This window comes from Uloborus diversus, chromosome 3, assembly GCF_026930045.1.
Source record: "Uloborus diversus isolate 005 chromosome 3, Udiv.v.3.1, whole genome shotgun sequence".
NCBI lineage: Eukaryota > Metazoa > Arthropoda > Arachnida > Araneae > Uloboridae > Uloborus > Uloborus diversus.
The window spans coordinates 67,724,747-67,752,736 of NC_072733.1; the positions used below are offsets into that span (position 1 = coordinate 67,724,747).

At 33.2% G+C, this 27,990-nt stretch overlaps 1 protein-coding gene across 1 annotated transcript in view; it reads left to right on the forward strand.

Annotated features, from left to right (window-relative positions):
• Positions 1 to 25,312, forward strand: part of LOC129219423 (guanine nucleotide-binding protein G(o) subunit alpha-like) — a 162,289-nt gene extending 136,977 nt beyond the window's left edge. The window contains exons 4-8 of the mRNA XM_054853821.1: positions 1,324 to 1,484; positions 16,876 to 17,004; positions 17,885 to 18,014; positions 21,313 to 21,466; positions 25,125 to 25,312. Of these exons, the coding sequence (XP_054709796.1) occupies positions 1,324 to 1,484; positions 16,876 to 17,004; positions 17,885 to 18,014; positions 21,313 to 21,466; positions 25,125 to 25,312 (762 nt within the window). The remainder of the gene's footprint in view (positions 1 to 1,323; positions 1,485 to 16,875; positions 17,005 to 17,884; positions 18,015 to 21,312; positions 21,467 to 25,124) is intronic.
• The last annotated feature ends 2,678 nt before the right edge of the window (positions 25,313 to 27,990 follow it).

Consider the following 27,990-nt stretch of genomic DNA (forward strand, 5'->3'; position numbering starts at 1 on the left):
ATTATTATTATTATTATTTTCAAAGAAATGAACGACAATGTGCTTATCTCTACAGTGTACATTTTGTATTATGAAAGTTCATTATCAGGTCCCACTAATGTGAAAATTAATCAAAATTGTTGCAATATAAAATGTTTATCTACCAGTATTTATGTAGTAAAACTATTTCAGTAATATGTCTTCAGCACAATAGAAATCTTTAGAGTTCTACACACAAGTAAATTTTAGGGAACAAAAAGACCTTTTCGAAAACCATTAACTAAAAATAATAATACTAATACACTAGAATATTAAAACTTAAAAAGAGATAAAAAGCTAAGAACAAAGTCATTTCTAACATTTTTCTTTTATCGTTGTTATCATGTTTACAGTTATTATTCAACATGCATGAAGATATGGGGTGCCACTACCTTTAGAGGTTGGTCTTTTTTATCTACACATAAGTCGGCTTGCCAGATTTTTTAAAATGTTCAACCGAGACACTAGACTGCACCCCCTCCCCCTCCTCCTCAGTGTCACGGGTATTCAAAAGGGAACACACCTTTGGCTGGTTTTTAGAGTAGTTCATTCTCAATGCTATGAATAAATGGTTACTAATCATGAACCAAAACCAGGGGTGATAATAAATGCCACAAGCAGATAAATTTAAACATTTTGTTTCTTACATGGTATTATTAAAGTCACTTTTGAAAGATGAATAAAAATTTGAACATAATGTACATGTACTTTTCGTTGGATAGGAGTTTTTTTAAAAAGTCTTTTCGTGTTTTAACCTTGTAAAAAATTTCACAAGCATATCCAATATTAATTTCACATGTCAATGTTAGAAATGACAAAGTAATTATCCTAAATAATCCTTTACAGTTATTTATTTATTTATTATTATTATTATTTTGGTCATCTATAATCAAATTTATCATTTACCGGGATGCGAAGCAAACCGGCCGGGACACCGGGATTTCGGCTGAAAACCGCGATGTCTGGCAAGCCTACATGAGATTTACAACACAAAGACTGGATATAACACCCAGGTATCCGGTGAGAATTGAACCCACGCGTTCGAATCGAAGCTTCTACCCCAGAGTCACGGAGGCTACATTTGTCTTTTCTCTTTAAAACATAACATTCTTATCAACGAAACAGGCTTTATTTTCCATGTATTTTCTTGTAATTTAGTTCGCAGGATAATGGAACTCGCTAAGAATATAGCCTCTTTTTTTTAATTAATCTACAAGTTAGAGATATATGGAGAACAATTCTACGGCTCAAGTGAAGCAGAAGCCCTGTTCATACATTTTTCATAATGTTTCGATTTTTTTACAGGCTGATGCTAAAGTGGTACATGAAATTGTTTCACGAATGGAAGAAACAGAAACCTTTTCTAAAGAGCTTACTAGTGCAATGAAACGACTGTGGGCTGATAAGGGGGTGCTCAGATGCTACGGTAGATCCAACGAATATCAGTTGAATGACAGCGCCAAATAGTAAGTTTTCACTTCTCAAGCATTTTTAACCATTTAAATAAGCTTTAATATTGAGTGAGAAAAGCAGAGCACTGATGTATGTCTAGTAGGGTGTCCCAGAAAAAACGCGAGTCGATTTTCAAGTCACACACCCTCTTATATTTTTCTTTTAGGTCAAAACAAAAGTAAAACAAGTTTCATTTAATTTTAACAACGGCAACCCATACAGACTTGCGCCTGAAAGTAAAAATCAGCCGTGTGTACTAGGCCGATTTTTTTTTCTTTTTGCGGGGGGGGGGGGAGGAAGTTCGAAATTTCATGTTGATAGAAACTTTGAACCTGTAGCCTCACATGTACCACAAAAATATTTATCCAAATTAAAAAATATTTAGGTGTCCAGCACACAAGTGGCCTAACATATATAATTTTCTTCAAAAAATTGACTTTTTTCGATTTATCTCTTAAAAAATTACACATACCTTTGAAAATAATATCAAGTTCAAAAATTATTAGCGAACTCATTTTCAAATCAACATTTGTAAACGAATAGTAAAAAAATAATACATTAAAAATGAAAAATTTAACTTAAAATTGAAAAAATCCATATCTTGAGTAACATGTTGTAGACTTAAATGTTGCAAGAGAGCAAAACTTTCTATTTAACGCCAATTATCGAATTTACTATAAAAAAGAATTTCAGCTTGATAACTTCTTAAAATTTGCCTTAATTTTTAAAAGAAAATATATAGGAAAAAGACAATTTTTCGATAAAAATTATAAATTTTAGGCCTCCTGCTGCACACCTAAACATTTTTTCATTTGGATAAATATTTTTGTGGTACATGTAAGGCTATATGGGCAACGTTTTATCTACATAAAATTCCAAACTTCGAAAAAACATTTTTTTTTCCGATTCAGCTAATACATTGTGCTGATTTACACTTTCAGCCGCAAGTCGGAGCCCCCGGGTGGCTACATCCAATTTCTTCCCAAGTTCCTCTCCCTCGAGACGTCACCTGTCAGATTATCCATTGTAGACACTTCCTTTGTCAAAGGAAACAAACTTTAAAAGCAGGTACAATGTGTCCGCCATTACTGGTCACGCAAAATTTGTAAATCTCTGGATAGACGCTCGCCAAAAGATGAAGGATAACAGGCCAAATTGTTGCAATCCTTCCAAAAGAGTTCTCTCTTCACAGTTCTTCGAAAATTCTTGGAAACCGTGAAACTGCTCTTTGCAGTTCAACGGGTGATAGAAAAGAAATAAGAGATGCGTCACAGCATTCAGTATATAGTCGTTCTCACTCATTTTATTTTTTAATTTAAGACTATTTCTTAACATACCTTCTCTGTCATAATCAGGGCCGGATTAGCCATTGAGCAGAAGTACAAATGCTACGGGTCCCTCGCTTCTGGGGGCCCCGCGCCATGAGAAAAAATTCCAGAAAAAAAAGCTACTTTCCGTACTTTAACCCGTTTAAATTTCTCTCTATCTTTCTCTTCTCTCTCGATTTAGCTTTTCTAAATGCTCAGATAAAATAAAAATCTTATTTTTTCGATAGATTGCTTTCCAGAAATTTCTCCCAATTGAAGTCTTAAAAAGGCAATTTTAGTTGATCTTTCTTAGTGGAAGGAGAAAAAGCTCTGTTGGGTCAGAGAAGTTTCAAAAATGACCTAAAAATTACAATTTTTGGCAAAGTTTGGAGAACGGAGAATTGAGTTTTCTCTGGATTTTTTTTTTTCTTTTTTCAAAATGAAGTCAATTTTAAGGTATCTTAGGAAATTTAAGGGAGTTAGGGTCCTAAAACTTTCAGCTAATTCAAGCCTAAAAAAAGGAAGTTTTGGTTGTTTCATAATAATAGAGGAAAGGGGAAGGGGTTCTTTCCTGAAATTGTGCTCAAAACTGTAGTCAATTTCAGGATATCTTTGGGAGGAAAGGGTTTGAGGGATCGACCCATGGTTTAGCTGAAAACAAAATTTCAAGCTATGTGAGAAGATTAGAGAAAGGGATGAGGGTCTGAACCCCAGAAACAATTCTGACTTCAAGTTTCAGACCGTGGTTTTAGATTATCACTGGAGACGTTATCGGGGGGGGGGGGGGGGAGGGGTTTGCTTCGCAAAATGTTAGAAACTAAAATCTTCAAGACGCAGGCTATCTTTAGTTCTAATTTTAGGTAAAGATTGATGCTTTGGAGCCTTTTCCCCCGAATGTTGAGAAGCTAGGGAAGTAGGTGGGTATTCTCCTTTGGAATTTTTTTGAAATTTTGAAATCGATATGGTTTAAGGGCTTTCTCCGGAATTTTTCGGATTTTAGGTTCTAAAAACTCAAATTTAAGCAGGAGAAGGAGGATGCTGAAATTCTTAAAGCACAAGTCCTAAAACCACATTTTAAGGCTTTCTTTGGTGATGTTAGATAAGAGAGGGGAAAAGGTTACCATCCAGAAATTGTTTAAAAGTGAAGAAATTGGAGTCCTAAAAAGGTAATTATTAGTCATTTTAAACTCTCTTTGGTTACTCAACTTCATTTCAATTTATCACCCTCAAAATTTTCCGCCCGTGACACGACCCCGTAGATCCGGCACTAAACAACAATGAGCAAAATTAAGAGATCATGATAGAAGAAAAAAAAAGATTCTGAGACTTCACACTTATGTAGAGCGAAATAAATGAATTGTAAAGAGAACATTATTTTTTGATGAACTAAAATAATTATGTGTAGAAGAAAGACTTTAAATATCGTTTCTAATTTTTTCCTCTGAGTGGGAGGGAACTAAAAAGCTGCCACCCATGTCCGAACCTTTTCTTTTGCATTACCAAAGGTAGCCGAAAACTTTTTTATTCGAACTTGAAATTCAGATAATTTCAGGAAGAAAATTGTTTAGCATAATCGAAAACCCGCTAAAACTGCTTTCCGGAACTTCAGTTTCGAAAAATTTCCATGGGTGTAATACCGAGCCCGATCCCGATCCCGTCCTATAACGTCGTCTAATAAGGTGGCCAGCAAATGCGCGTTTTGGCCTATAATTTCGAAAAATTAAAATGGGTGTGTACCTCTCCCCATCCACCATTGTTAACAGTATTCTAAAATGCACTTTTAAGACTTTAACTTCGAAAATTTTCCGGGTTGCATCGGAGAGTGCTTTAACCCCATCCCATACCGAAACGTAACCGCCGATGGCATACTATCTATCACGTTTTCACAACTTCACTTTCGAGAAATTTCCAGAAAATGGCTTTCACGAATTCCGCCCCAAAATCACCAAAGAACGTAAAAAAATACCATTTCAGAGTATATAATTTCGAGAATTTTTGCTTAAAATTGTGTTTTTAGATTAATAACAAATAATGAATTCAAAAATTTTTCCAATGGGACCTCCTTCAGCACCACTTTTTCTTCTCTCTGCAACATCATTAAGGATAATCTAGTTTTATTTAAGACTTCAATTTTAAAAAACTGCCTGGAGAGTCGCTGTGAACCCAAATTTTTTACTTTGATCGCATTCTTTGGCTTCAGTTTCTCCAAATAATGGCCTCTGAATCTTCTCTTCCGAATATGATCAGGGGTTGTTAGAATTGAATTTTTAGAATTGATAAATCGAAAATTTTCTGGGGGTAAGCCCCCGGACCTCCTCCCTGTATATTGTCCAAAAATTGCGTTTTTGGAATTAAAAGTTAAAAACGTGTACTAACGGGAAGACGAGAGACAATAGAAGGGGATACCATCGTAAAGCTCTAAAACTGTATCCACATGTATGTATTCATGTACGTTATAAGTACACCTCCCGTCTCCATGAAGAAGTGCTATATTGTTCACTATATCATTCGAAAACGAAGGGCCCCTTGGAAGCATTTGCTACGGGTCCCGCACTGGCTTAATCCGGCCCTGGTCATAATGCACGCTTTTTTTGAAAAACATTACAAAATAATAGTTATTTTAAAATTAGAGTTTAGCTAATAAATTTAACGAATTAACATCGAGGATTAAACTTTTCAAGTGATGCAGGTTTTTGAACTTTCTGTGATTCGAAGCAAGTAATCAGTTCAAAAGCGCTTTTAACAATCTTTTTTTTTTTTTTTTTTTTTTCAGTATAATTGTTCAAAATGGTTTTTGAATTCGAGCTTAAAAAGATGCAATGTTTAGAGCAGATAATGGGAAACATAAGCTATTCTCTCTTTAAGCTTAATATATATTTTTTAAATGAAAGTCTATACTTAAAAAAAAACAGGTAAATTTACCTTTAATTTAAAGAAGTTTCACCACAAATGAATTTCAAAACGATAAAAACTTCAAGATAAAATGCAGAAAATGGTTTTTAATTCTGAAGACTATTTATATGAGTTTGGTTCGTTCTAAATAAGTATCAAATGTAATAGATGAGCATATGATTTCTAGATGACAAAGCTCAAAAATTTGCATTTTATCTTTTCCCGTTATAACTAATTTAATTCTGGAGCAGCCAATACATTTGAAACTGCTTAGCTGCTATTAAGTTTAGCTAACCTTTAACGAATTTTGTATAATGAACATCCCAGCGGCGGGTGAGTCGTAAAGGGGGTTGACTGCCTCCTCACTCCTAAAAGTAAAGGGTTCCTTGCTCCCTCCCTTTTCGGAGGTAAAAATTAGTAATCGATCGAAAAATAATTTTCTGCTCGGTGGATTGATTTATTTCGCGAAAAAAAAAAAAAAAAAGCTGAAAACTCCAAAAAAATAGACCTTTTTGATGTTATTTCATTCGAATGGAACTTTGATTTGGAAAGAAAGGGGGGTGGGTCCTACAGACATCCAGACATAGAGACTTTCAGCTTTATTATTAGTAAAAGAAAAATAGTGCATAATAGGCAGGGTTGTTTGGTTTAAACCACGTTGGTTTAAACCGTGGTTTAAACTAAGTGTTTTTTTTTAAATCATTTTACTGTTTTCCCCCAGATGTTTTCATCAATTTAATATGTTATTGCAAAGAATAAAATATGATTAATGCAAGGTAACTAGCAAAGCTTTATAGATAAATTACCAATTCAATAAATTAGGAAATTATATTTTTTAAGGTAATGAAAGTTTGCTGAATAGTTTTCATTTTTTTTCTTTTTAAAAACCTATGCAGCTTTTCTATTAGGTACATAAATATACAGGGCAGACCATGTAAGTTTTTCTAAAATTACATGGAAAAAAAATCCAAATAGCTCTGTTATAATTTTTATTTATCATTATTTTTCAGCCTTTAGCATTTCAAAATAGTCCAAAGAGCATATTTCAACCAAATCTTCATATATTACCTAATTTGCTTGATTACTTAAGATTTATTGAGTATAAAACTTAAGTAATCAAGCAAATCTAAAGTAATCACTATGTACCATTGAAGTGATGCATAGTGTAAAAATATCTTCACACTAGACTACTTTTCGCTCATTGTTTTTTCTTTCTTTTTTTCTGCAATTTCTGAGTAAGTTTTCAGCCGCATTTCGAGTCTTACAGTTTCTAGCTCGCTTTTCGTTTCAATGGTGTATTTTCGTAATCTAGCCACCAGATATCTCCAAATATGTTCCATTAAGTTTAAATCTAGCGATTTACGAGATATTTCCAAGTTTAAGGTCAATTTTTGAGGCACCAAACGCAAACTTGTGCTGCTTATCGTTATCTTGATTTAAAAAAAAAAAAAAAAAAAGTTGTTTCCGATTACCAAATTTTGAGCTAATAGTTTAAAAATGTTTTTTAAAATATTTAAATTAATAGCATGATTCATTATTTCATCAAAAAATTAAAAAGTTCCAAGTCTTGATGCTGATATACACCCTCACACAAGAACACCTTTACCGTACTGATTAACTGATCTAACTAAGTTCTTAAGATTATAAGTTAATAAATTCATCCTTCTTCTGTTTTTTTTTTTTTCTTTTTTAAATTAGAACTTGATACAGGAATTTGAAGAAAGATTTATATGGGCGTTAAGTATTAGTCAAAACATGAAGAAGTGGCACATGAGGTCAGGAGCGGCACATGAGGTCTTTGCACACGGGCGGCCGACACCCTAGGATCAGCCCTGAGGACAAAATGAGCTTACTGAATTATGTAACTATTCAAAAACAACAAGCATCTACAATCTTTACCCAGTAATCTTGCAATCTATAATCCTGTCTCGGATTTAAACATTTAGAAATGTCATCCCTTAATATTGAACAAACATGTCATTGTAGAGTACCCGTGCAACTGGAAAGTCAGTGAAAATCATCATGGATTTCAGTAATTATAAAAAATGCACATGGAAACTGACAATTTGGATTTGTGGATTTTATGTTCTAGAACAAGTATATGTACCGAATTTCACAGATTGTGTCCAAGCTGAATGACTAACCAAGTTTAATTTACAGTTTAATTTACACATCGTTTTATTTTGAGTTAGTCCTTCCAACACGCAAACTCAAAATAAAACAATGTGCTCATCAAACAGTACATCAAGCAGTTATGGCAAAAAAAGTGTCATGTTGAAGCCTTACATTCGGAAAAAATACGATGAAATGGTCCCTTTATTATTTTTTTAAAAAATATATTTATTAAAAAAATTTCAGAAGTTGAAAAAATAAAATCAGCTTAACTATTCGCTATTCACCAGTACTTTTACTTCATTATTATTAAAAGTTTTGAGGATTCTTTTATTTTGGAAAACCATTTTAAAATTAGAAGACAGAAAATTTTCACGACAATTTCATGTCAATTTTCTAATGCGGGATCAGTACGTCTTGTTTCCTCTTTTGGAATGAAAATATGCAGTACAAATAATCGTTATATGTTGCGGAGATTTTCTTTTTCTAGTAGATTGAATAAATGTTACGTCCGCCATTTTGAAATCGTGGACACACGTGCTACCTATTCTTAATTTTCACTCACCTGTTTATGGGTGGGCAACCCCTTAAGACGCCAAGTAATCGCCAACTTCATTTTCAAAGGAAAAACAGTTTTGTATTCTCAAACACCTTTCTCTGCGGGAGGTATGGTTGGAGAGCATCGGCTAACAATAAGCGCTTTGTTAGCTCCCCCTATTCCTCCGGGTCTGAGGAAGAAATTGGAGTACACCCCCTAATGTCTACAGTGGCGTAGCGTAGGGGGGGGGGGGGCAAATGGGGCACTCGCTCCGGGTGGCACTTTGCTAGGGGTGGCAAATTCTGTAACACTACATTAAAATCAAAAGGGTTAAGGATGGCGAAATTTGTCTCACTAAATCAACACACATCAAAAACGTTTTTTTTTACTATTCACTTCTACATTATCTCAGGAAATTTTTCTCATTGAGCCATGAGCACGAAATGCTAGATACTAACATGCATGCGGACTATTTATCACTGGAGCTGACATAGACGAGAAAGAGGGTGTTCAACCTCTTTGGAGAGGATTTTAAATCACAAAGATCTACGAGCAGTCAGGGGCGGACTGGGTCCCCCAAGGGGGCATCAACCTTGACTACAAAAAGGGTGCAACGAAAAAAAAAACCTCGAAGGTGCACAGGTGGTTAGAAGGCGTAAAAAAAGGAAAAAAAAAAAACCCCGAAGGAGCACAAGTTTGAAGACGCAAATAAAGTTAAACAAAAATTAATTTTTTGCGTCTTGAATTCAAATTATGTTTTTCGCAATCAAGACTCACGAGTGTGTGTGCGTGTAGGCGCGTGTGTGTAAGCATGTGTGTGTATAGGTAGACGTATGTGCAGACATTTGTGTGTATAGGTAGGTGTGTGTGTGTTTAGGCATGTGCGTGTGTTGGTGATAAACGCCACCACCACTGGCCACCCCTGACTCGCTCGCCGAGGCCAGTGGAAGGTGGAGTTCGCAGAGTTAAATTTTATACTTAAGTTAAGCCTTGAAATGAACGCAAACGATTTCTAACCATGGCTAGGAAAATTTGTCCCTTAATCAGGCACAAAATAAAAAAAAAAGGCGCATGGGTTTGAGGGAGCTAAAAAAAAAAACGGCGGTGCACAGTTTTGAGGGCGCAACAAGAAATGAAGGCGCACAGGATCTAGGGCGCAAAAAGAACGGAAAGAAAACGAAGGCACACGCATTCGAGGGAGCAAAAAAGTATTTAACAGAAGGCACATAGGTTCGAGGGCACTAAACAAAGAAAAAAAAACGAAAGAGGTGAAGTTGAAGGTCGCAAAGGTTTTTTGGGTGAAAAAAGTGCACAGGTTTGAGGGCGTTACCCCTCCTCCACCCCCACCCCCCAAAAAAACGAAGACTTACAGAGGACGTTCGAGGACGCGTCGGCCCGTAGGCCAGTCCGCCCCTGCTAGCAGTCATTGCCTTAACTAACTCCGTGAGTGCGCCTCCACGTGTTTCGAAAAGCATTACGAACCTGTGGTTTTTTTAGCGCCCTTAATCCTGAGCGTCTTCGATTTTTTTTTTTTTTTCCGCTCTCAAACCTGACCGCCCCCTTTTCCTCCCCTTTTTTTTCTTTGCCCCACGAATCTGTGCACCTGTTTCTTTTTGCGCCCTCAAATCTGTGAACCTTTTTTCTTTTGCGCCCTTCGGGTTTCGGAATCAAGGTTGAGTCTCCTCTTAGGGGACCCAGTCCGCCCCTGGTAGAAAGATCCATTTTTGGGTCCGAAACGTCAATTTCGAATAAAAAAATAATTATTCATCGACTCTTTTTTTTTTTTTGAAAAGGTCTAAAACCTTCCCAGCACACTAGGCACACTAAAAATTTTAATGAAATCGGTCCGTTATTTTCCGAGTTTACCCCGGACATATAAATTTGGAGTTTGTGTTTTATTTATGTAAAGAAGATATACAATTATTGACTAATTACTTAATTATATGTGTGATCATAACTTTAATAAACATAAATAATTCGAGAAAGTTTGCGACTAAAGATCTGTGATGCGACTCACATGCAACATACGGTGCTTCAAGATATATTTATTTTTTTTAAATTTGCATTTATTTTATTTATTTATTTTTTTTTTCCCCTTTTCAACGTGCACATTTTTTCGGACATGGAGCTCATAAAAGTGAAGCTGATACTTTGATTTAGCATCGAGAAAATCGAAAACAAATTGTGGAAAAAAAAGAAAAAAAAAGATCGTGTTTTGATGATTTTTTAAATATTTTAGGGAGGAGTACCACCTTGAGGGTCCCTCCTTGCGACAAATGTTCATGTTTTTCAACTTTTCTTTTTTCTATGCCCTATCCCACTCCAAATAAAAATAACGGTTTTAAAACAGTCAAAAACTTTTAAAAATGGGGGGAGGGAGAAAGTGGCACTATCTCCAAAACTTCAATATAGGATGGGTAGGAGGAAACGGTGGTCATATTTGGATTCAGGGGGTCATTTTACATAACGACATTTTATATAAGGGTCACTCTTCAAAAAGTGTAACTTTTCTGTCACACGCCTTTTACAGAAAAAACTTTAAGCAACAATTCATTTTACAATGATTTTTAATTTCATCAAAAATATATCTATTTAAACCTGCCAACAATTTTTTATTATAATTTTTATTTTAGTATATTTTTGGTTCACATCATGTGAATTCTCACCTAACGTGGCATGTCACACACCTTATGTGACTGTTTATGTTGCTTAATAACTTGTGTAATTAAAAGTATATACTTATTTATTTACTATTCCTTTAACAAGTGTCTCAAATTCTAATTGTTTAAGTATATTTAATTTTTTAATATTGTGTTTTAGTTCGTTTCAGAAGGTCAAGGAGTCATGTCACACAATACTTACCTCCGTTACCTAAACACAAAATGCCATTCCTCATTAACACGCGGTAGTAATGACATGAAATTTTATTTTCCATGATACAAGAAAGACCCCTTGTTTATTTTCAGCCATAGTTGAAGTTGTGAGATTTTTGTCGAAAAACAAGAAGATAGGTTTTGCTTTAAAAGCTTAGTGTGGTTATTCTGACTTCTCACCTCCATGAACTTGAATTTCAGGGATGTAAATTAATGTAAAAAAAGGAGTGAACATGTTCTCATATGCTTAATAAGTGCAGATTGCAGCAACGAAAAAAAAAATTTTTTTCCATTAAAAATGTATCTATTAGGCCTATATTAATGGAAAGATCCTCACCTCGTGAATCTCACTTCCGTGACAGACCTTATCAATGTCATTATTTCTGAGATGAAAATAACTGATGGAGATGAAATACATCAATAATAGGCATTCTACCAAAATTATAAATTGCCAGTATATCCTCAAATTTACTAACTACTATTTTTTAACATACATATGAAACTACTCTAATTAAGCCGTACTTCAATTAAGAGAGCTTAATATTATATTCCCACTAATCATTAAAATAGCTGATTGTTTGTACAATTAACAAAATTACTAATTTGATATTAAACTGACCTCGATTTTTAAATATTAAAAGTTTTTCTTTTTTTTTATTTCCGTGAACAAAGCATTTTTTTATTTATGAGTAAAATAACTGAAATTTCGCTGGGTCATTGTTTATGGTTATTTCTAGTAGGTAACACTTTACATGTAAGAATGGGAAAAAAAAGAAAACAAAAAGTTTCGAAATCGAAAAATACTTGCGATCAAAAGTTACGTTTTCTGGAGAATGACCCATAACATTTTATAGAACAGACTGATACAATCGACATTGATAGTGTTGTTAAATATTTTCAGTTGATGAAAAGTAGAAAATTAATATAGTGTAGGTTAAGAAGAAAAAAAAATCATGTATAAACATATGTATCTATCTGGTAATTTATAATTATATTTCTGTTTCTTTTTCTTTCAAATAAAAGGTTTAAGAATTACTACCAGTAGGGGAGAGTGTTGTGCCTTGGGACACTTTTCATATTTTAATTTTTAATTTTAATTATTTGAAACAAATTTAAAATCTAAAAGTCACATTAAAATACCCTAACATACTTCTATGCAATATATTTTCTTTTTAATTCAGACAGTTTGAAAATAAAATTTTGACATCCATTAAAAGCACAAGTTCCAAGCTGTCCCAAGATACAACATTCTATTGTACCTTGGGACTCATCCTGTTTTTCTATGGGAAAGTTTTCGTAATTCAAGAAACAGTCATATACTTAAACCAATTTTGTATCAAAAAAAAAAAAACATTTTTTCATGGTAATGAATTAAATCATGAATAATTAATTATTAATAATGAAAATTAAATTATGAATTATTATCTAACATTTTAGAACATAGTTCCATGTTCCTAAGCATATCTTAATTATTAAGAACCATGCATATGTTGTACCTTGGAACGTGTCCTAAGGTACAAAATATTTGGCTGTCCCAAGGTACAATCACCACGTGGTTTAAGAAAAACCAAAATGATGGCCAATCTAGATGCACTGTCATTGTTTTCTCATAACCAAAATATTTTGGGTACTTCTCTTTTGTAACAGAATAAAATTCAGTCGATTAAATTTACAAATACAAAGACATAAATGAAATAAAAATAATATTTACTTCGGAGTCATGAAATTTACTTTCTCTCACAAAATCGTCAATTTTTACTCATTTGATGCGGATTTTTACTATGGCACCATTTAGTGGTGAAGGTTACTATTAGAGATTGCAAAAACATGGCTGCTAAAAATAGATTCTTAGAAATTCGCAGTGTCCAAACGTACAAATGCCCAAGGTATAACACTCTCCCGCGTATATAGTTTTTGATCATGTTTAAAATGCTTTGATTTAAGGATTAAATATTATCACCCATAATGCAATAAATTTTGAAAAATATTTCGATCAACTATATTTCCTGTTGACGTAAGATTATACGTATTAAAATGTAAAACACGTTTTGGATAATAAAATCCTGTTTTCGTTCTGTAAAATATTAAAAATATCGTTTTTTTGGGGGGGGGGAAGGGGGCAGTTAGCAGGAGAATGTAAGAGGGGCGGCAAATTTGGTGCCTGCCCCGGGAGGCAGAATCCTACGCTACGCCGCTGAATGTCTACTGCATATCAGTCATTCTTCAAAAAGTGTAACTTTTCTGTCACACGCCTTTTACAGAAAAACTTTTAAGGAACAATTCATTTAACAATACTTTTTAATTTCATCAAAAATATATCTATTTAAACCTGCCAAAAGATTTTCAATAATAATTTCAATTTCCGTATATTTTTGGTTCACAACATGTGAATTCTCACCTTCGTGGCATGTCACACACCTTGTGTGACTGTTTATGTTGCTTAATAACTTGTTTAATTAAAAATATGTACTTATTTATTGATTTTTCCTTTCACAAATGTCTCAAATACTAATTGTTTAAGTATGTTTATTTTTTTAATATTGTGTTTTAGTTCGTTTTAGTAAGACAAGAAGTCATGTCACACAATAAATTCTCACCTCCGTTACCTAAACACAAAATGTCATTCCTCATTAACACGTGGCAGTAATGACACCAAATTTTATTTTCCATCACACAAGGGAGCCCCCTTGTTTATTTTCAGCCGTAGTTGAAGTTGTGAGATTTTTGTCGAAAAACAAAATGATAGATTTTGCTTTAAAAACTTAGTATGGTTATTCTGACATCTCACCTCCGTGAACTTGAATTTCAGGGATGTAAATTAATTTAAAAAAAGAAGTGAACATGTTTTCATATGCTTTACATGTGCAGATTGTAGCAACGGAGAGAAAACATTCTCCCTGAAAAATGTATCTATTAGGCCTATATTAATGGAAAATTCCTGACCTCCGTGACAGACCTTATCAATGTCATTATTTCTGAGGTGAAAACTAATGATGCAGGGGAAATACTTCAATAATAGGCAGTCTACCAAAATTTTAAATTGCCAATATATCCTCAAATTTGTTAAATATTATTTTTAACATGCATTTGAAACTACTAATTAAGCCGTAACTCAATTAAGAGCGCTTAATATTATATTCTCACTAATCATTAAAATAGCCGATTGCTTGCACAATTAACAAAATTACTACTTTGATATTAAATTGGCCTCAATTTTTAAATATTAAAAGTTTTTCTTTTTCTTTTTTTCATTTCCGTGAATAAGGCATTTTTTATTTATTTATTATTTTTTTTATTTATGAGTAAAATAATTGGAACTTAGCTGGGCCATTGTTTATGGTTACTTCTAGTAGGTAACACTTTCATGTAAGAATGAAAAAAAAAAGAAAACAAAAGGTTTCTAAATTGAAAAATATTTGCGTTCAAAAGTTACGTTTTCTGGAGAATGACCCATATAATTAAATAAGATTTGTGTGTGTTTGTGTGTGGCACGCTTCCCAAAACAACGATAACGCATAAAAACATGGAATTTGGTTTAGTACTACAAATAAAGATTTTGTCGATGATGTGCACATCGGAGTCAGATTTTTGTCAAATTAATTATAGAAAAAGTTACATAATGTTTTATGTTATTCTTAGCACTTTTTATCCAATTGAGCCAGAACTCCTTGCTATGTTAGTGTAGTGTTGTGAATTCCGAAAACTCAATTTAACTGCCTTCTGATAGTCAAACAATAAAATTTTCTGCAAGGGATCGGTTCAAGTTGTAGATAAATATTCACAGTTGTGAGTTGTGCAATGTATACGGCGCAGCGGTGCAATAATGTTGAAACAGGGCAAGACTTACACTGTTATAGAGACAGATGAATATTGAGACAGATAAAACAGACATAAATATACATAAATGATAGAAAATGTGTTCTTGAAATTAAGAGATATAAATTAATAAATATAGAGGGATAAATACATAAATAGATGGAGATATATAAATCGATACTAGATAAGAGAGATGTACTGATCGATAGATATTGATTCAATTAATTTTATACTGTCGCCAAGTACATTTGTTTGGTATATATAGCGGGTCAACCTGCACGATACCTGTGTTCCAACTGTTAGTCCTTAATGGATACTTTCAATTGCAAAAATGATTAAAATAAAAGGCAGAGTAAAATAACAAAAGTTTGAAGCGAAAAAAAACTACTGAAAAAAATAAGAAATCAAACTTTGTATATGGCTTTTAAGTCCTTAAAGTTATATTTACAGAATTTATCATCATAAATAAAACATTACAAACACAAAATATTCTAAACATTTAACGACCAAAATGCAAGGAAATATTACAGTTCTTAGGAACCGTGCTGAAAATGAGATGGTAATATATCGCACTATCAAAAAGCACCGATAATGGAAAATGTTGATTCCATATTTATCCTTTTCCTTGCTATCGAAAAATAAAAGGAAATATTACTTTATAATACGTAAAAACACAATACAAAAACTTGTACGGTTTGAAAGAAAAAAATCCGACTTATTAAGGCACTAAGTGGAACATAAAAAGATCTAAAAGGCCACGATTAAAGCGGAATAACACTACCTTTTTCTATCTCGTTTAATATTGCTCCAACTAATGTCAATAGTTTTTGTTTTTAAATTCAATTTTTTATGTTTTTAACTTCTCTAAATTTGAATGAAAGGACCAAAGGTTCATATAAAAAGTTCGATATCATATTTTTTCGCTTTTTTTTCCTATTGAACTTGTAACATTTTAACTTCTCATTTTAACATCACATTTTTTGACAAGTTTTGAAATTGGAAGTATGTATCTAAGACTAATAGTTGCGAAAATAAAGGTCATGCAAGTTAAACGCGGACGTACTGCATAATATATGCACATACACGCTCTTGCATTGTCAGATTACTTTTGTGCTACATAATGTATAGTCTCCAACATACAACGCATTTTATAGTATTTTTATAAAATAATTTCCTGTGAAAATCTAGTGTAAACCATATATTTATGGACGTATTGACACTCATACACTGTAAAAAAATTCCGAAACGTTACTTATTATTTCGGTGAAACATTTCGGGATATCAAAGGTTTTTATCCACTTCCTAAGAAAATTAAGTATTTTAGTCAAAAGGTTTCCTGAATTGCTACAAGTTGTACAAATGCAGACTTCTTATGGTCGTGAAAAATATTTTTAGTTTCCAGTATAAAGATGAACCGAGCGTATTTAATAAGTATATCGTCTTCAGTTCAACGACAGCTTTGGAAGAATTGCAAGCGAGTTAGATTCATGGTACTTGCTTGCAATTCCAACTTTTGGCCAAGATTACAATACATAATGTTTTTGGACGTTCTTGGTAAAGCAGGAAGGTTCCAAGCCATTACATAAAATCTACCTAAGTTCTCTCTGAAGGTTCCAGAGACACGACTGGCTTTATTAGGGTAGATTACTGAATTCTTCAGAAAGATTCCAGGATAATTTCAGGAAGGTTACTGAATTTTACCGGAAAATGTTTCTGCTGTTAGTAAGATATGTTACTTGCAGAAATTAGGCACATCAGCTGCCCGTCATTTTCCAGAACTTTTTTTGAATTTTTTTACAGTGTAGGTTTTTAAAATTGCATTATAATAAACATCGAAAATCTGAAGTAACAACTATTTTTGATGCAGTTTCTTAGATGATCTGGACCGTTTGGGACAGAAAGATTACTTGCCCTCAGAGCAAGACATTTTGCGCACACGTGTGAAGACCACTGGAATAGTCGAGATTCATTTTTCCTTCAAGAATCTCAATTTCAAGTAAGTGACAGATGTATCAAACTATACACGCAAACCTGTTTTTGTGCGGTCTCTTTTGTGCGATATTTATTTATTTTGCGGTTTATGAAAGTTTTTAAAAAATTGGGACTCAAGTGACTTACTTAACTTTAAAACGAGTGATTAATAGAGTAATGTAGAGAAGTAGTCACTTCTAATCATTTAACTAATTTATATAGCCACTTATTTTTCATTGATATTTTTTATCTAATTAGCAACGTTTATACCTCTAAAAGGCAAGATGACGTATAGGTTTTGTCAGCTAACTTTATCATTATTGTTTTTATTTGTTTGTTAACCATATCTCATGTAGTCTTAAAATCTCATCAAAAAAAAACCCGTTGTAAAAATTTCCCCGCCAAGAAAGCCTTTAACTTTTCCGCACAAAAAGAACCCCTTCATCCTAAACCCAAAAACCCTCAGCCTTGAAAAGTTATGATATCTAGTTTGCCTGCCAAGTATCTGCCAAACTATCATCCTCCCTGTTCTTCTCTTTCCGTTAGAACCTCCTCCCATCTTCAACTCCTCAGAAATATGGATAGATCCTTTAAATTGTTTATCCTGTTTGGCTGGAAGCGTTTCAAAGTGAAGTGGTTGCTTGATGAACGTATTACCCAACTAGAATCCCCCCCCCCCTCAATTGCTTTTCCAATACCAGCAATTACTTGATCCTACCGTAGTAGCAAACCTTTTATTTTGCAGTTTTAGGGAATATTTTATTTTAAAACACTGAAAGTTAAGCCTCTGAAAGACGTCATAGCGCTGATTTTCTTGATTTTAAATATTCATTCAGGGTTTTTTTTTTTTTTTTTTTTTGTCTTTTCATTAAAAGTGTAAGATAAATAACAATTTTCTTTGAAAGGCTTTTTGACGTTGGTGGGCAAAGGTCTGAAAGAAAGAAGTGGATCCATTGCTTCGAAGATGTAACAGCAATTATATTTTGCGCTGCCATCAGTGAATATGATCAAGTCTTGCATGAAGATGAATCTACGGTAAGTTTCTTCTTTAAAAAAAGGACTCAAAAAATATTGAATGTTGAAAAGCTTTGTGGATGAATTTGTAAACCGAATCCCTTTTCTTGACTAAATAAACAGTTAAGCTGGTTCAGAAAATCAAGCTCTGATAGCGAAAGAGAAGTTAGAGGATATAAGAAATGTAATTTCAAAATGAAATTACGTCTAAAAACTGAAAACCAATATCAAAATTTTAATATAGAGATTTTAATGTGTATTAGAAAAATAATTTAAAATTAAAAAATATTCTGCCCCCCATGTTTCCTCTTGAATCGCGAGTTACTCGGTTTTTTAAGAAAAAATCACTATTGTAGGTAGAGAAACATTAGAATTTCGCTTTGATTTAAAGTCTTTGAATTTAAAGAAATAACTGGAAAATATATAAATGAGTCTCCTTTTTTTTTTCTTTTTCTTTTCTGCTATTTTTTCATACGGAAAATTTTAATTCAAATGCTTTTCCAAAAATATGATGAAAAGCAAATTTTACGTTAATTTTAAATTTTCAATATAGTGTAGGCTGGGATAAGTGGGCCACTGGGGTAAGTGGGTCACCCCCCTGAGATTGAAACATAGATATGGCTTTTATATTTTATACAGAATGAAAAATATGGCTTCAATTTAACCTCATATGAATAAGTTACCTTTATAGTTCTCTATTATTTATTTATTGAACGTGCAAAGTTAAAACCCATAAAGAAAGAAACAAACGAATGAGAGATGGTGGTTCTTGCTAAAATGCCTGTTGCAGTTCGCTATTAATGATATGATTTACAATCTTAAATATGGTACGGTATTTTGAATTAACCTCCGAGCATAATGCCTCTGCACACAGATACCATTTAAAATTGTTGCACTTCTTTTAAATCTTTAAGGATCGTTATGGGACATATATCTATAAAAGCTTTTGCGCCATTAAACGTAATAAAACCTACCTCATTTAGGGGAATGTGGGGCAAAGTGAAGGGTTTTTTTTTTTTTTTTTTTTTGAAAATTGTACAGCACAAGGAAAGATTAATGTATTTTTATAAAACTTGCAATGAAACATTTTTATTTTTGGCAATAATTTTGCATCTTTAGGAAAAAAAAGTGGAAGTTTTTCCTCTTTTTATGGGGCAAAGTGAAAAGTAAAATATTTTTTAATGAAAGATTTTCTATTTGATTTACTAAAAATATATTCTATAAAATAAAGGAATAAATGAGTAAAGAATGAAACAATCAACAAATAAATTAATGTATGGGAAAAATAAATAAGTAAATAAAATAGTGAATGAATGAATAAGTGATTTACAAATGAAAGAATAAGTAAACGAAATGAACTACTACTCTTTGTCCCGCGTGTACCTGAAAAATAGTATTAAACATTTAAAATCAAAACGTGACTAATATTAACTAAATAAGTACTACACTGAATATTAATAGATCTCAATTATACTTAAAATATTAAATTACAAGAACTGTATCATTTTATTACAACAAAAATTAGTTGTGATGAACCACAAAATATATATTTATCAAATTTTGAAAATTATTTATATTTTGACATACTTTAATCTTCAGAACTATTTTTTTTTTTTTTTTTGACTGGAATCAGCTTTATGCTCTGGAACAGGCATTTAACTTTGGCTCGCATTTAGATGGGTGAAAAAGTCTTAGTATCTTCTTCAGTTATTCTTAAGCTTTAAAACTGCTACTTTTTGACAAAATAATATGATCTTACCGTTCTTCTTAAATCAGCAAAATAGAATCGTCGGATACCACTTGACGAAGGCGGAGCCAATTACTGTATAACTTCGATTTAACGATCCCCGATTTAACCATTTCCTCAATTTAATGATACATTTCACTGGTCCGGATTTGACTGCATTGAATGTCTGTGCTCCTCGATTTAACGATATCCTTGATTTTGCTATAACTTTTTCCAGTCCCTTGACAATCGTTAAATCGAGGTTATACTGTACCTTCTCCTGGCTAACGGACAATACGTTTGCTTTGATTTATGTGCGATTACCTAAGTCGTATACCTATGAGTCGTTTCATGGTCAAGCCTGGCTCCTTTCAAAAATCAATTAAACTTATATATCTTTAATTACACTCTCAACACCGATTTAGTGCTTCATGGAAATAACAATAAAGCTGCAGCTAGTAACACTGTCCTGTGCATGATTGTTTATATAATTCTCATACAAGGTCCGACTATTAATTTCCAGTACTGTAAGAGAACGAAAAGCCGGAAGATGGCGCAAATGATTGCATATTGAAGAGTTTTCTTGCGCACGTGCAGTGCAATCGGCGCCATTCTGAAAAAGGCGCATTAAAAAAGGTCTTCAGTTCCTGTTGTCACCTTAATGCGAACTTTTTCAATTGCTTCCAGCGTGCGTACGGACTGCGGTCGACCTGTGTGTGGATCATCATCGACGCTTTTGCGCCCGTCCCGAAATTGTTTAAACAGTTCAAGAGTTCAAGTGAACTTGTTTCAACATTTTATATGATTCTGCAGCTGTCTTGCTCAATTTGAGGTAAAATTTAATGTTAATTCTTTCCTCCATTTTCACTTCGACGACTGGAATTTGAGAGCTATGTTTAATGCGCCTTTCCACGAGAACCACTTACTTTAGAATGACGCCGATTGCAGTGCACATGCCCAAGAAAACGTTCTTCAATATGCAATCATTAGGGCTATCTTCCGGCTTTTCGTTCTCCTACAATTACGTCAGTCCTGGAAATTAATAGCGGGACCTTGTAATTATCAGGTTTTAATTTAAAATTGTTTACCTTAACTACTTGGTTGGCAGAGATAGTTCTATCCCAACGTTTCTGTAAATATTAAAGAACTATAACAATAAAAGTAACTGACTGAAAAATAAAAATAACATTAAGGTACTCATTATTACTGCTTATAAATAAAACTAGAGATATCTCTAATACATACGGTATAGTAATATTTTATAGCGGAAATTATCGTAAATCACCATCTATGAGTACTTCCTTTTTTTCCAATATAATCAAACATGTTCAGTTTCTCACTAAACGTATCCTCACAATAAATCTAGGAGTTACTATATGTTTTAATCTGACGATAAAACTCTCATTTCAACATAAATAAATTTACAGAAATCAAAATTGAAATGTTATTTTTATGTTATATTTATAAAGTTATTTCTATGTTTGTATTCTTTCAGTAGTCGAAAAATGGTTGCTATTTGAGATAAATTTAATCTTTTGAGTATAAAAGTTGCAATCATTCTCACATTCTAATTTTAATTTATTGCAAATATAGAATAGGATGCATGAGAGTTTGAAGCTGTTTGATTCCATCTGCAACAACAAGTGGTTTTCTGAAACATCTATCATTCTCTTTCTAAATAAAAAAGATTTATTCGAGGGGAAAATAAATAAATCCCCTCTCACAATCTGCTTTCCAGAGTATACAGGTAGAGTTTTAGATTTAATAAATGCATGTTTGGCATGACATCAGAGTATTTGATATTTTTGATTGCACAGATTCATGACAGCATGAACTTTATCATCTTGATTGCACAGAGTCCTGTTTGCGTATCTCTTATATTCCATTAATATTCTCTGGGACTGGTTGTCAAAATAACTGTAGATTTATAAGGGAAAATTATTTATGCTCTTACTTTGCTTAAATTAAATAGCATATGTTTCGAAAACTTTATTAATAAAGCATGAGGGTTTAAGCATGTCATTTTTGCCTAACCATTAATGCATGAAAATCTAAAAATTTCTTCGCTGTGTTTCGAATTTTTCTCAATTTCTTCTTTTAAACGACAATCGTGCAAAACTAATTTAACATTATAGAAAAGCGTTTATCTGTATCTAGTTCAAAAGAAAATCCGAGTCTTGATTTATATAATGACGACATAGTTCTTATATACCTTTATTTCTATACCTTTTACAACCTAAGGTATAATTTGGAGAATGTTCTCTAAAATTTCCATTAATATCCATGAAGAAATGAGCCATTTTCAGCGACTCTTCACCAACGCCTCAAAAAAAAAAAAAAAAAAAAAAAAAAAAAAACTATTACAGCAGTTAGAAGTCAAAATACTGATTTTTTTATTCAGAAAAATGAAATCCTGCTATTTTAAAAAATGTTAAAATTAAAAAGGAAAAAAACCTGATGTCATCTTTAAAACTTAATGTAAAAAACTATATTGTCTGCTGTATCGAACAATATAAACATAATTTTTTGAAGTTAAATTGTTTTTATTTAACATCCCTTTACAACCGATTCATATCTTTTGCCACACCCAGTACTTCTAATATTTGTTCACATTAAATAATCATTCTGACTAATAAGCATGTACTAAAATCTGGTTTTACTACCCGAGAAAGTGATTTGAGCAGTTTTTCTAATGAGGCTCTGGGTGCTTTTAATTGCATAAAAACCTAAATACACTCTATAATGAAAAAATCAACACAGCAAGAAGGAGTTGTCAGAATAATACGAAATTTCATATACGTGAGAACATTGTTGATGTGAGAAAGCGATTACAAAATAAAAGTAAAATGATCTTGATTACTGGAAAAATCTCAAATGAATGGAAAATTTAGCACGCTGTCGGGCCACCTATAGCTTAAAAGCCCGACATTAAGCTATAATACGAAGAGGAGAGCGAACTCGGCGGTCCGTTTTTTGACAAAGTGAGTATGGTAAGATGATTGCTCTTTTTGCGTTTAAACTCAAGTTTTATTCTGTGAAGTATTATTCTAGGCATTTTACGAGTCTTTGATCTGTTCAGTTAGGGATGTCAAAAGAAACGGTCTTTTCCCACTGAACAAGATGTTTTATTATGCAAATTTTTTTGTAATACTCGCTGGAAGTTCAGACCGCGATCTCCAATGCAGAAGAATGGGAAGTTCTTTCTTTTCTTAGTATTTTAGCCAGGGCCTGATTGCTGCACAGGGCTACTAGGCCTGGCCTGGGGCCCCATACCCAATCTTCCTAGGGGCCTCAATTTTTTAAAAAACTTATGCATAGATCCATTCGGTTGTTGTCCGATCCCGTCGAACCCGACAGTACTCCAAATGGAGGCGGCAGTGAGTAAGCCCTAATCCTACCTTTGTTTTCAGCTGCACACTGCGCCTGCAGCAGGGATGATACTATCGGGGGCCATGGCATACGATACATGTTCAACCCGAATACTAATCCACAACATAATAATAACCAAATGGTACATTTAAGCTATGCTTCAGTCACATGTGTTGGACCTAATGGCAGGGCTCCCAGGAGCCATTTCTTAACAGAACAATGAACGGTCCCACACAGCAAGGATGTCAAAGGACTTCCTCTTCCACATCATCACCTTCTCTAAGCTGCTCAATCTCTTGATTTGTCACAGATAGAGCATATCGATTGCTCGGGATGTTAATTTGGACTACCTACGAGTTTGATTGAATTTGTGGCGCGTTTACAGTAACTGTGGTACGAGATGACGTAAGACATCGTACGACTCTTATACCTCACGCTCATTTGTATTGCCTAATGCATTTACGCTAGAGGTGGTTCAACAGGGTGCTAAAACCTGCGTTCAGTAGCATTTTCCAATAACAAATGATTATTTTGATTTTATTTAATAATCACTTAGTCATATCAATGTTGTCTTTATGGGTGTAAAAGCTCATTTCACTCGGACAACTTCTACGTGCCTCAAGTTTCTTTCTTTTTTTTTTTTAAATATATATAGAGTGTATTTAGAACGCAAGAATACATATGTATAAGGTTCTCACAATCAGAAAAAAGCATTTGAAACATTCATCATTTAATTATTTGATTTTTAAATGATTTTTCAAGTGCTGTTCTTGAGCTGATGTCTGCGGGGTTTAATGGAATATTGGAAATTTTATAAGATCAAACATATTTATCTCACCCATAATTTCGAAGCATAGGAAGGTGAGGTTGCATTCGTCCCATACACACTAATGTTTAAAAAAAAAAAAACATTTTTTTATTCAAAAAATAAACAATAAATTAATTAAAAATTTTTAAAAAATCCTGTTATATGCATTATTTATTATATATCTTTTCTTATATATCTTACATTATGTATCTTTTCACTCAAGTTTGTTCAAAGCAAGTTCACCTATTAAACGAGGTTTTCTTTAGGATTTAAATTTCCGTTCAAACGTGAACGAAAAGTTACAGTTGAGGTGTACAGAGTTTACCTACATGAAAGCAATTCGAACCGGACTACCCTCAGGGGTAGCTTTATCCTCAAGTTTTCTCTTTTTCAATATGCAGAGTTTCCAAATCAAACGTACTGAATTTGGAGAGATCGCTATATTTAACAGAGAGTTTAAAAGCCTAAGAAATGTGTTAAACTAGATACTAATACAAACATAGGATATATTTCAAAAAAAATTAGCACATGAACACCATCCTGAGCTCCCTTAATAGCCTTTTCTGTAAACTTCCCGTTTCGAGAAAAGTTTGGCGCCAAGGGAACTTGATTTCTTTAAAAACTGTTCGAAACGTTTTTTGTACTCTTATTTCGGATTTATGTTCTGCATTGCAAACGAAGGAACATTTTTTCTTCTCTTGCGGTAACACCAGTTTTCCCCTTTGTCCGCTCCCAAAACACGTAGATGCGTCAGACGCAAGAAAAAAAAGTTGATGTCAAACTCTAAGAATTCAGCTACCAATACCAATACCAATATCGGCCTCGTAGTACTTAAACTTTTTTTTTTCATCGACTGTTCAAATTCAGAACATTTGATACGAATTCCCTGTGTATTGAACTCATCTATTTTTGACTCAGTATATGTGTTCCTAGCCAAATTTCAAAAAGATATGAAACTTTCTGTCATGCTTTTTAATTTTTACAAAAAATTAGTATATCTTCCGATTCCTTAGAGGGGGTAATTACCTTCACTACCCCTTCCGTAAAACAGCTACAGTGATATTTCGTTGTGAATTCAATAGGCAGAAAGATAATTTGAGGCTTAACTTTTTTAAGTACTTATTTGCGAAGTCAAAATTTAATGCCTTCTTCGAATTTTATGTAACGGTGGATATCACATTTCTTTCATGAGCTTTGAGGCGATGCAGCATATTATTTCATTTTTTAGGTGCCCAAGAATACGGAGAAGCAGCGCAGTATATCCAGGCCCAATTCGAATCGAAGAATAAATCCACTACAAAAGAAGTCTATACTCACATGACTTGTGCAACTGATACCACTAACATTCAATTTGTATTTGATGCCGTAACTGATCTCATTATTGCCAACAATTTACGTAATTGCGGTCTCTACTAAAGAGAAGCATTTTGAATTCTTATGTGTGAAATTGCTGTCCATGGTTTTCTGAAGGTTACTCGCTTTAAAAAAAAAAAAAAAACTCTTCTTGCGTTAGCAAAATTTTGGAATCAGTCAAGATATAGCTATCTTTTTTTTTTTTTTTTTTGCGTGTGTATGTTTAGCCAGTCTGTTTGATAATTTAAATTTTTCGCTGTATTTTATCTTTTTTCCTTGAAAGTAAGAGTAATGAAAGATAACTAAAATTCCAATTTCCATTTGGCTATTATAATTATCAAAGTTCAAAACTAGTTTTGTTTTCCAAATTTGATGCTTGAATATTAAGCTAATATTTGACTTTATAAGATGTTCAAAAAAAAAAATATATTCAAATGATCTATCCTACGTTTAAAAATCTCGCTATTATTTAAAACAAAAAAAAAGAAAAAAAAAACAGGAGTTCAAAATTTTTGAATGTTTTAGAATGTAAGAATTTAACGCAAGAAGTTTATTCTTTCTACTCTATTTTTTATAAGGGTTCCTCTAATTGATATAGCTTGGCTTTGAAAGCCCTGAAGTGTAGTAAGATAAAGTTAACAATGTTGATAATCATATTATACACAAATTCTGTGATTTTCAGGATTACAATGTTCTCTACATTAGAAGGAGTTCATTTTTGAATTGATGGTTAAGGTAAAGACGTAATGGTTTATTCAAAACATCGCACAGAAATGAATTTAGAGAGGTCGTGTGAAAAATATTTATAAAGTTGCTCACTGAGAATGTTTATCCTATAGTAACATTATTCGGATGTTTCAGCCTTGAGAAGTTAATATCCCTCCGCCATGACATATTGGTGCAAGAAGCCTTGTACTTCCTGAATAAGCCTTGAACATTTAAGAATAATTCTATTGCTACCAGCGACATATTTCATGATGTAAGAACAGGAAAATTCGGCCATAGAACCGAAGTTACTAGTTCTGTACGAGACAAGCTCTGTTTAATCTCTTTAACCATTTGAGGACCATAAGCTTTGAAATAGAGTATGAAAATTTGCGACGATTGAAAAAAATATATTACAGTACAGTCGAATCCGTTTATCTCAAATCTACCTCGCAAACCTATCTTTGTCGAAATTTTTCAATATCCCTTCATTTACATTAGGGGAAGCTGCTGTACCCACGGACGTTGGTCGGGAAATTCCGGGTATCGTCGAGAGGGATATTAATAGGGGTTCAACGTGTGTGTCACAGCCTTCTCCAATACCCCCAGAAAGTTTCAACCCCAACGAACATTTAAGATTCCATCACATTTTTTCGGTTTTAGTAGGATCTAAGTAAAAAATAACATGAGCAATTCGTCGTGTTCTCTATATTTTGAAGATTTTGTTTCTGATTTTTAATGTTGTAAAACTGTGGTCCTGTCGATGTGACTGCCTTGCAAAACCAAAATGGCATACCTTTGTACCCAAGGACACACAACCATGTACCACGGACACATGTAACACAACCACGGAAGGCAATTTGTAGTCTCCTTGGGTCACACTTGGGTCTTCTTACGATGTGAAGTATCTCAAAATGGTGCCTCGTCATCAACGTTCGAAATTTGCTTTTAACAATAATGATGAATTTGAAGTAGGGCTTAAAAATATAGTGTTGAAGTAATCCCATGGGCAGATTTATGGGGGAGCGAAGGGGGGCAATGCCCCCCCCCAGTCTTGGGAGGACTTTATACATGGTAACAATCAACATTCCAAAATCTTAAAAGAAAAAAATTATGTTTTTTTTTTCTTTTTTGAATAGTTCAGAAGCGAAAATGAAGAGAATAGCGACTGCCCTTTTCTGGGGGGGGGGGGGCAGAAAAATCTGTACAATATATTACAAGTAGTAAAGCGGTCACCGGGATGCTGAAATGTGTTGAAAACGACTACTTTGAACTGAAAACTATTAGGGCAAATATATAAGTGAAAATGTCGACTGAACGAGCTATGTATTCAGCTGCAATACTTAAAATAATCAAGGATTATTTCAACAAATTAGAAACTGAAACAAAGATTTTAAAAAAGCGGATTTGCCTATAAACTAAACAAAATATATAGCTTAGGACACCCACTTTGTTGCAAGCCCCCCAACTGCAGAAAATTTTATGATTTGTTCCTTACCATAAAAAAGGGAAGGACTTGAAAAAATAAATTTCATTTTAAATTGGTTGAAAACCTTGAAAATTTTGGAGAAGTATGGATACAAACCATAAATTTAAACATTTATAACAAATGGGAGGGGATAGACAAATCATGGTTCTCACGTTTTTGTAACATAGTACTTGAGATAAATTTTTGGGACTCACATGTTTCACATCTTGCTGTTTATTTAATCCCAAATGCAGTGCAGTATTTTGGAAATTCTTTTGTATTGCTTGCTTCTATCTTACTTCTACTGCATATTGTTAATCTGTCCAGCGCGGGGGGGGGGACACCACCTCTATTCCTTTTCGTTTTCTGCACTGTTGCAATTAAATAATTTAATTGTTCTCCGGTCCTTGAAACGGATTAGATGAGTCTTTGAAATTCCTAAGCAAAGGGTGCTTCAATTTCTTATCAAGTGTATAAATTATGAACTGTCCAAATGAGCAGCATGGTACTCTCCTGTTATCTATTTTCTAATTCTGTACACCATTTTTTTAAAAGCATTTTTTACTAT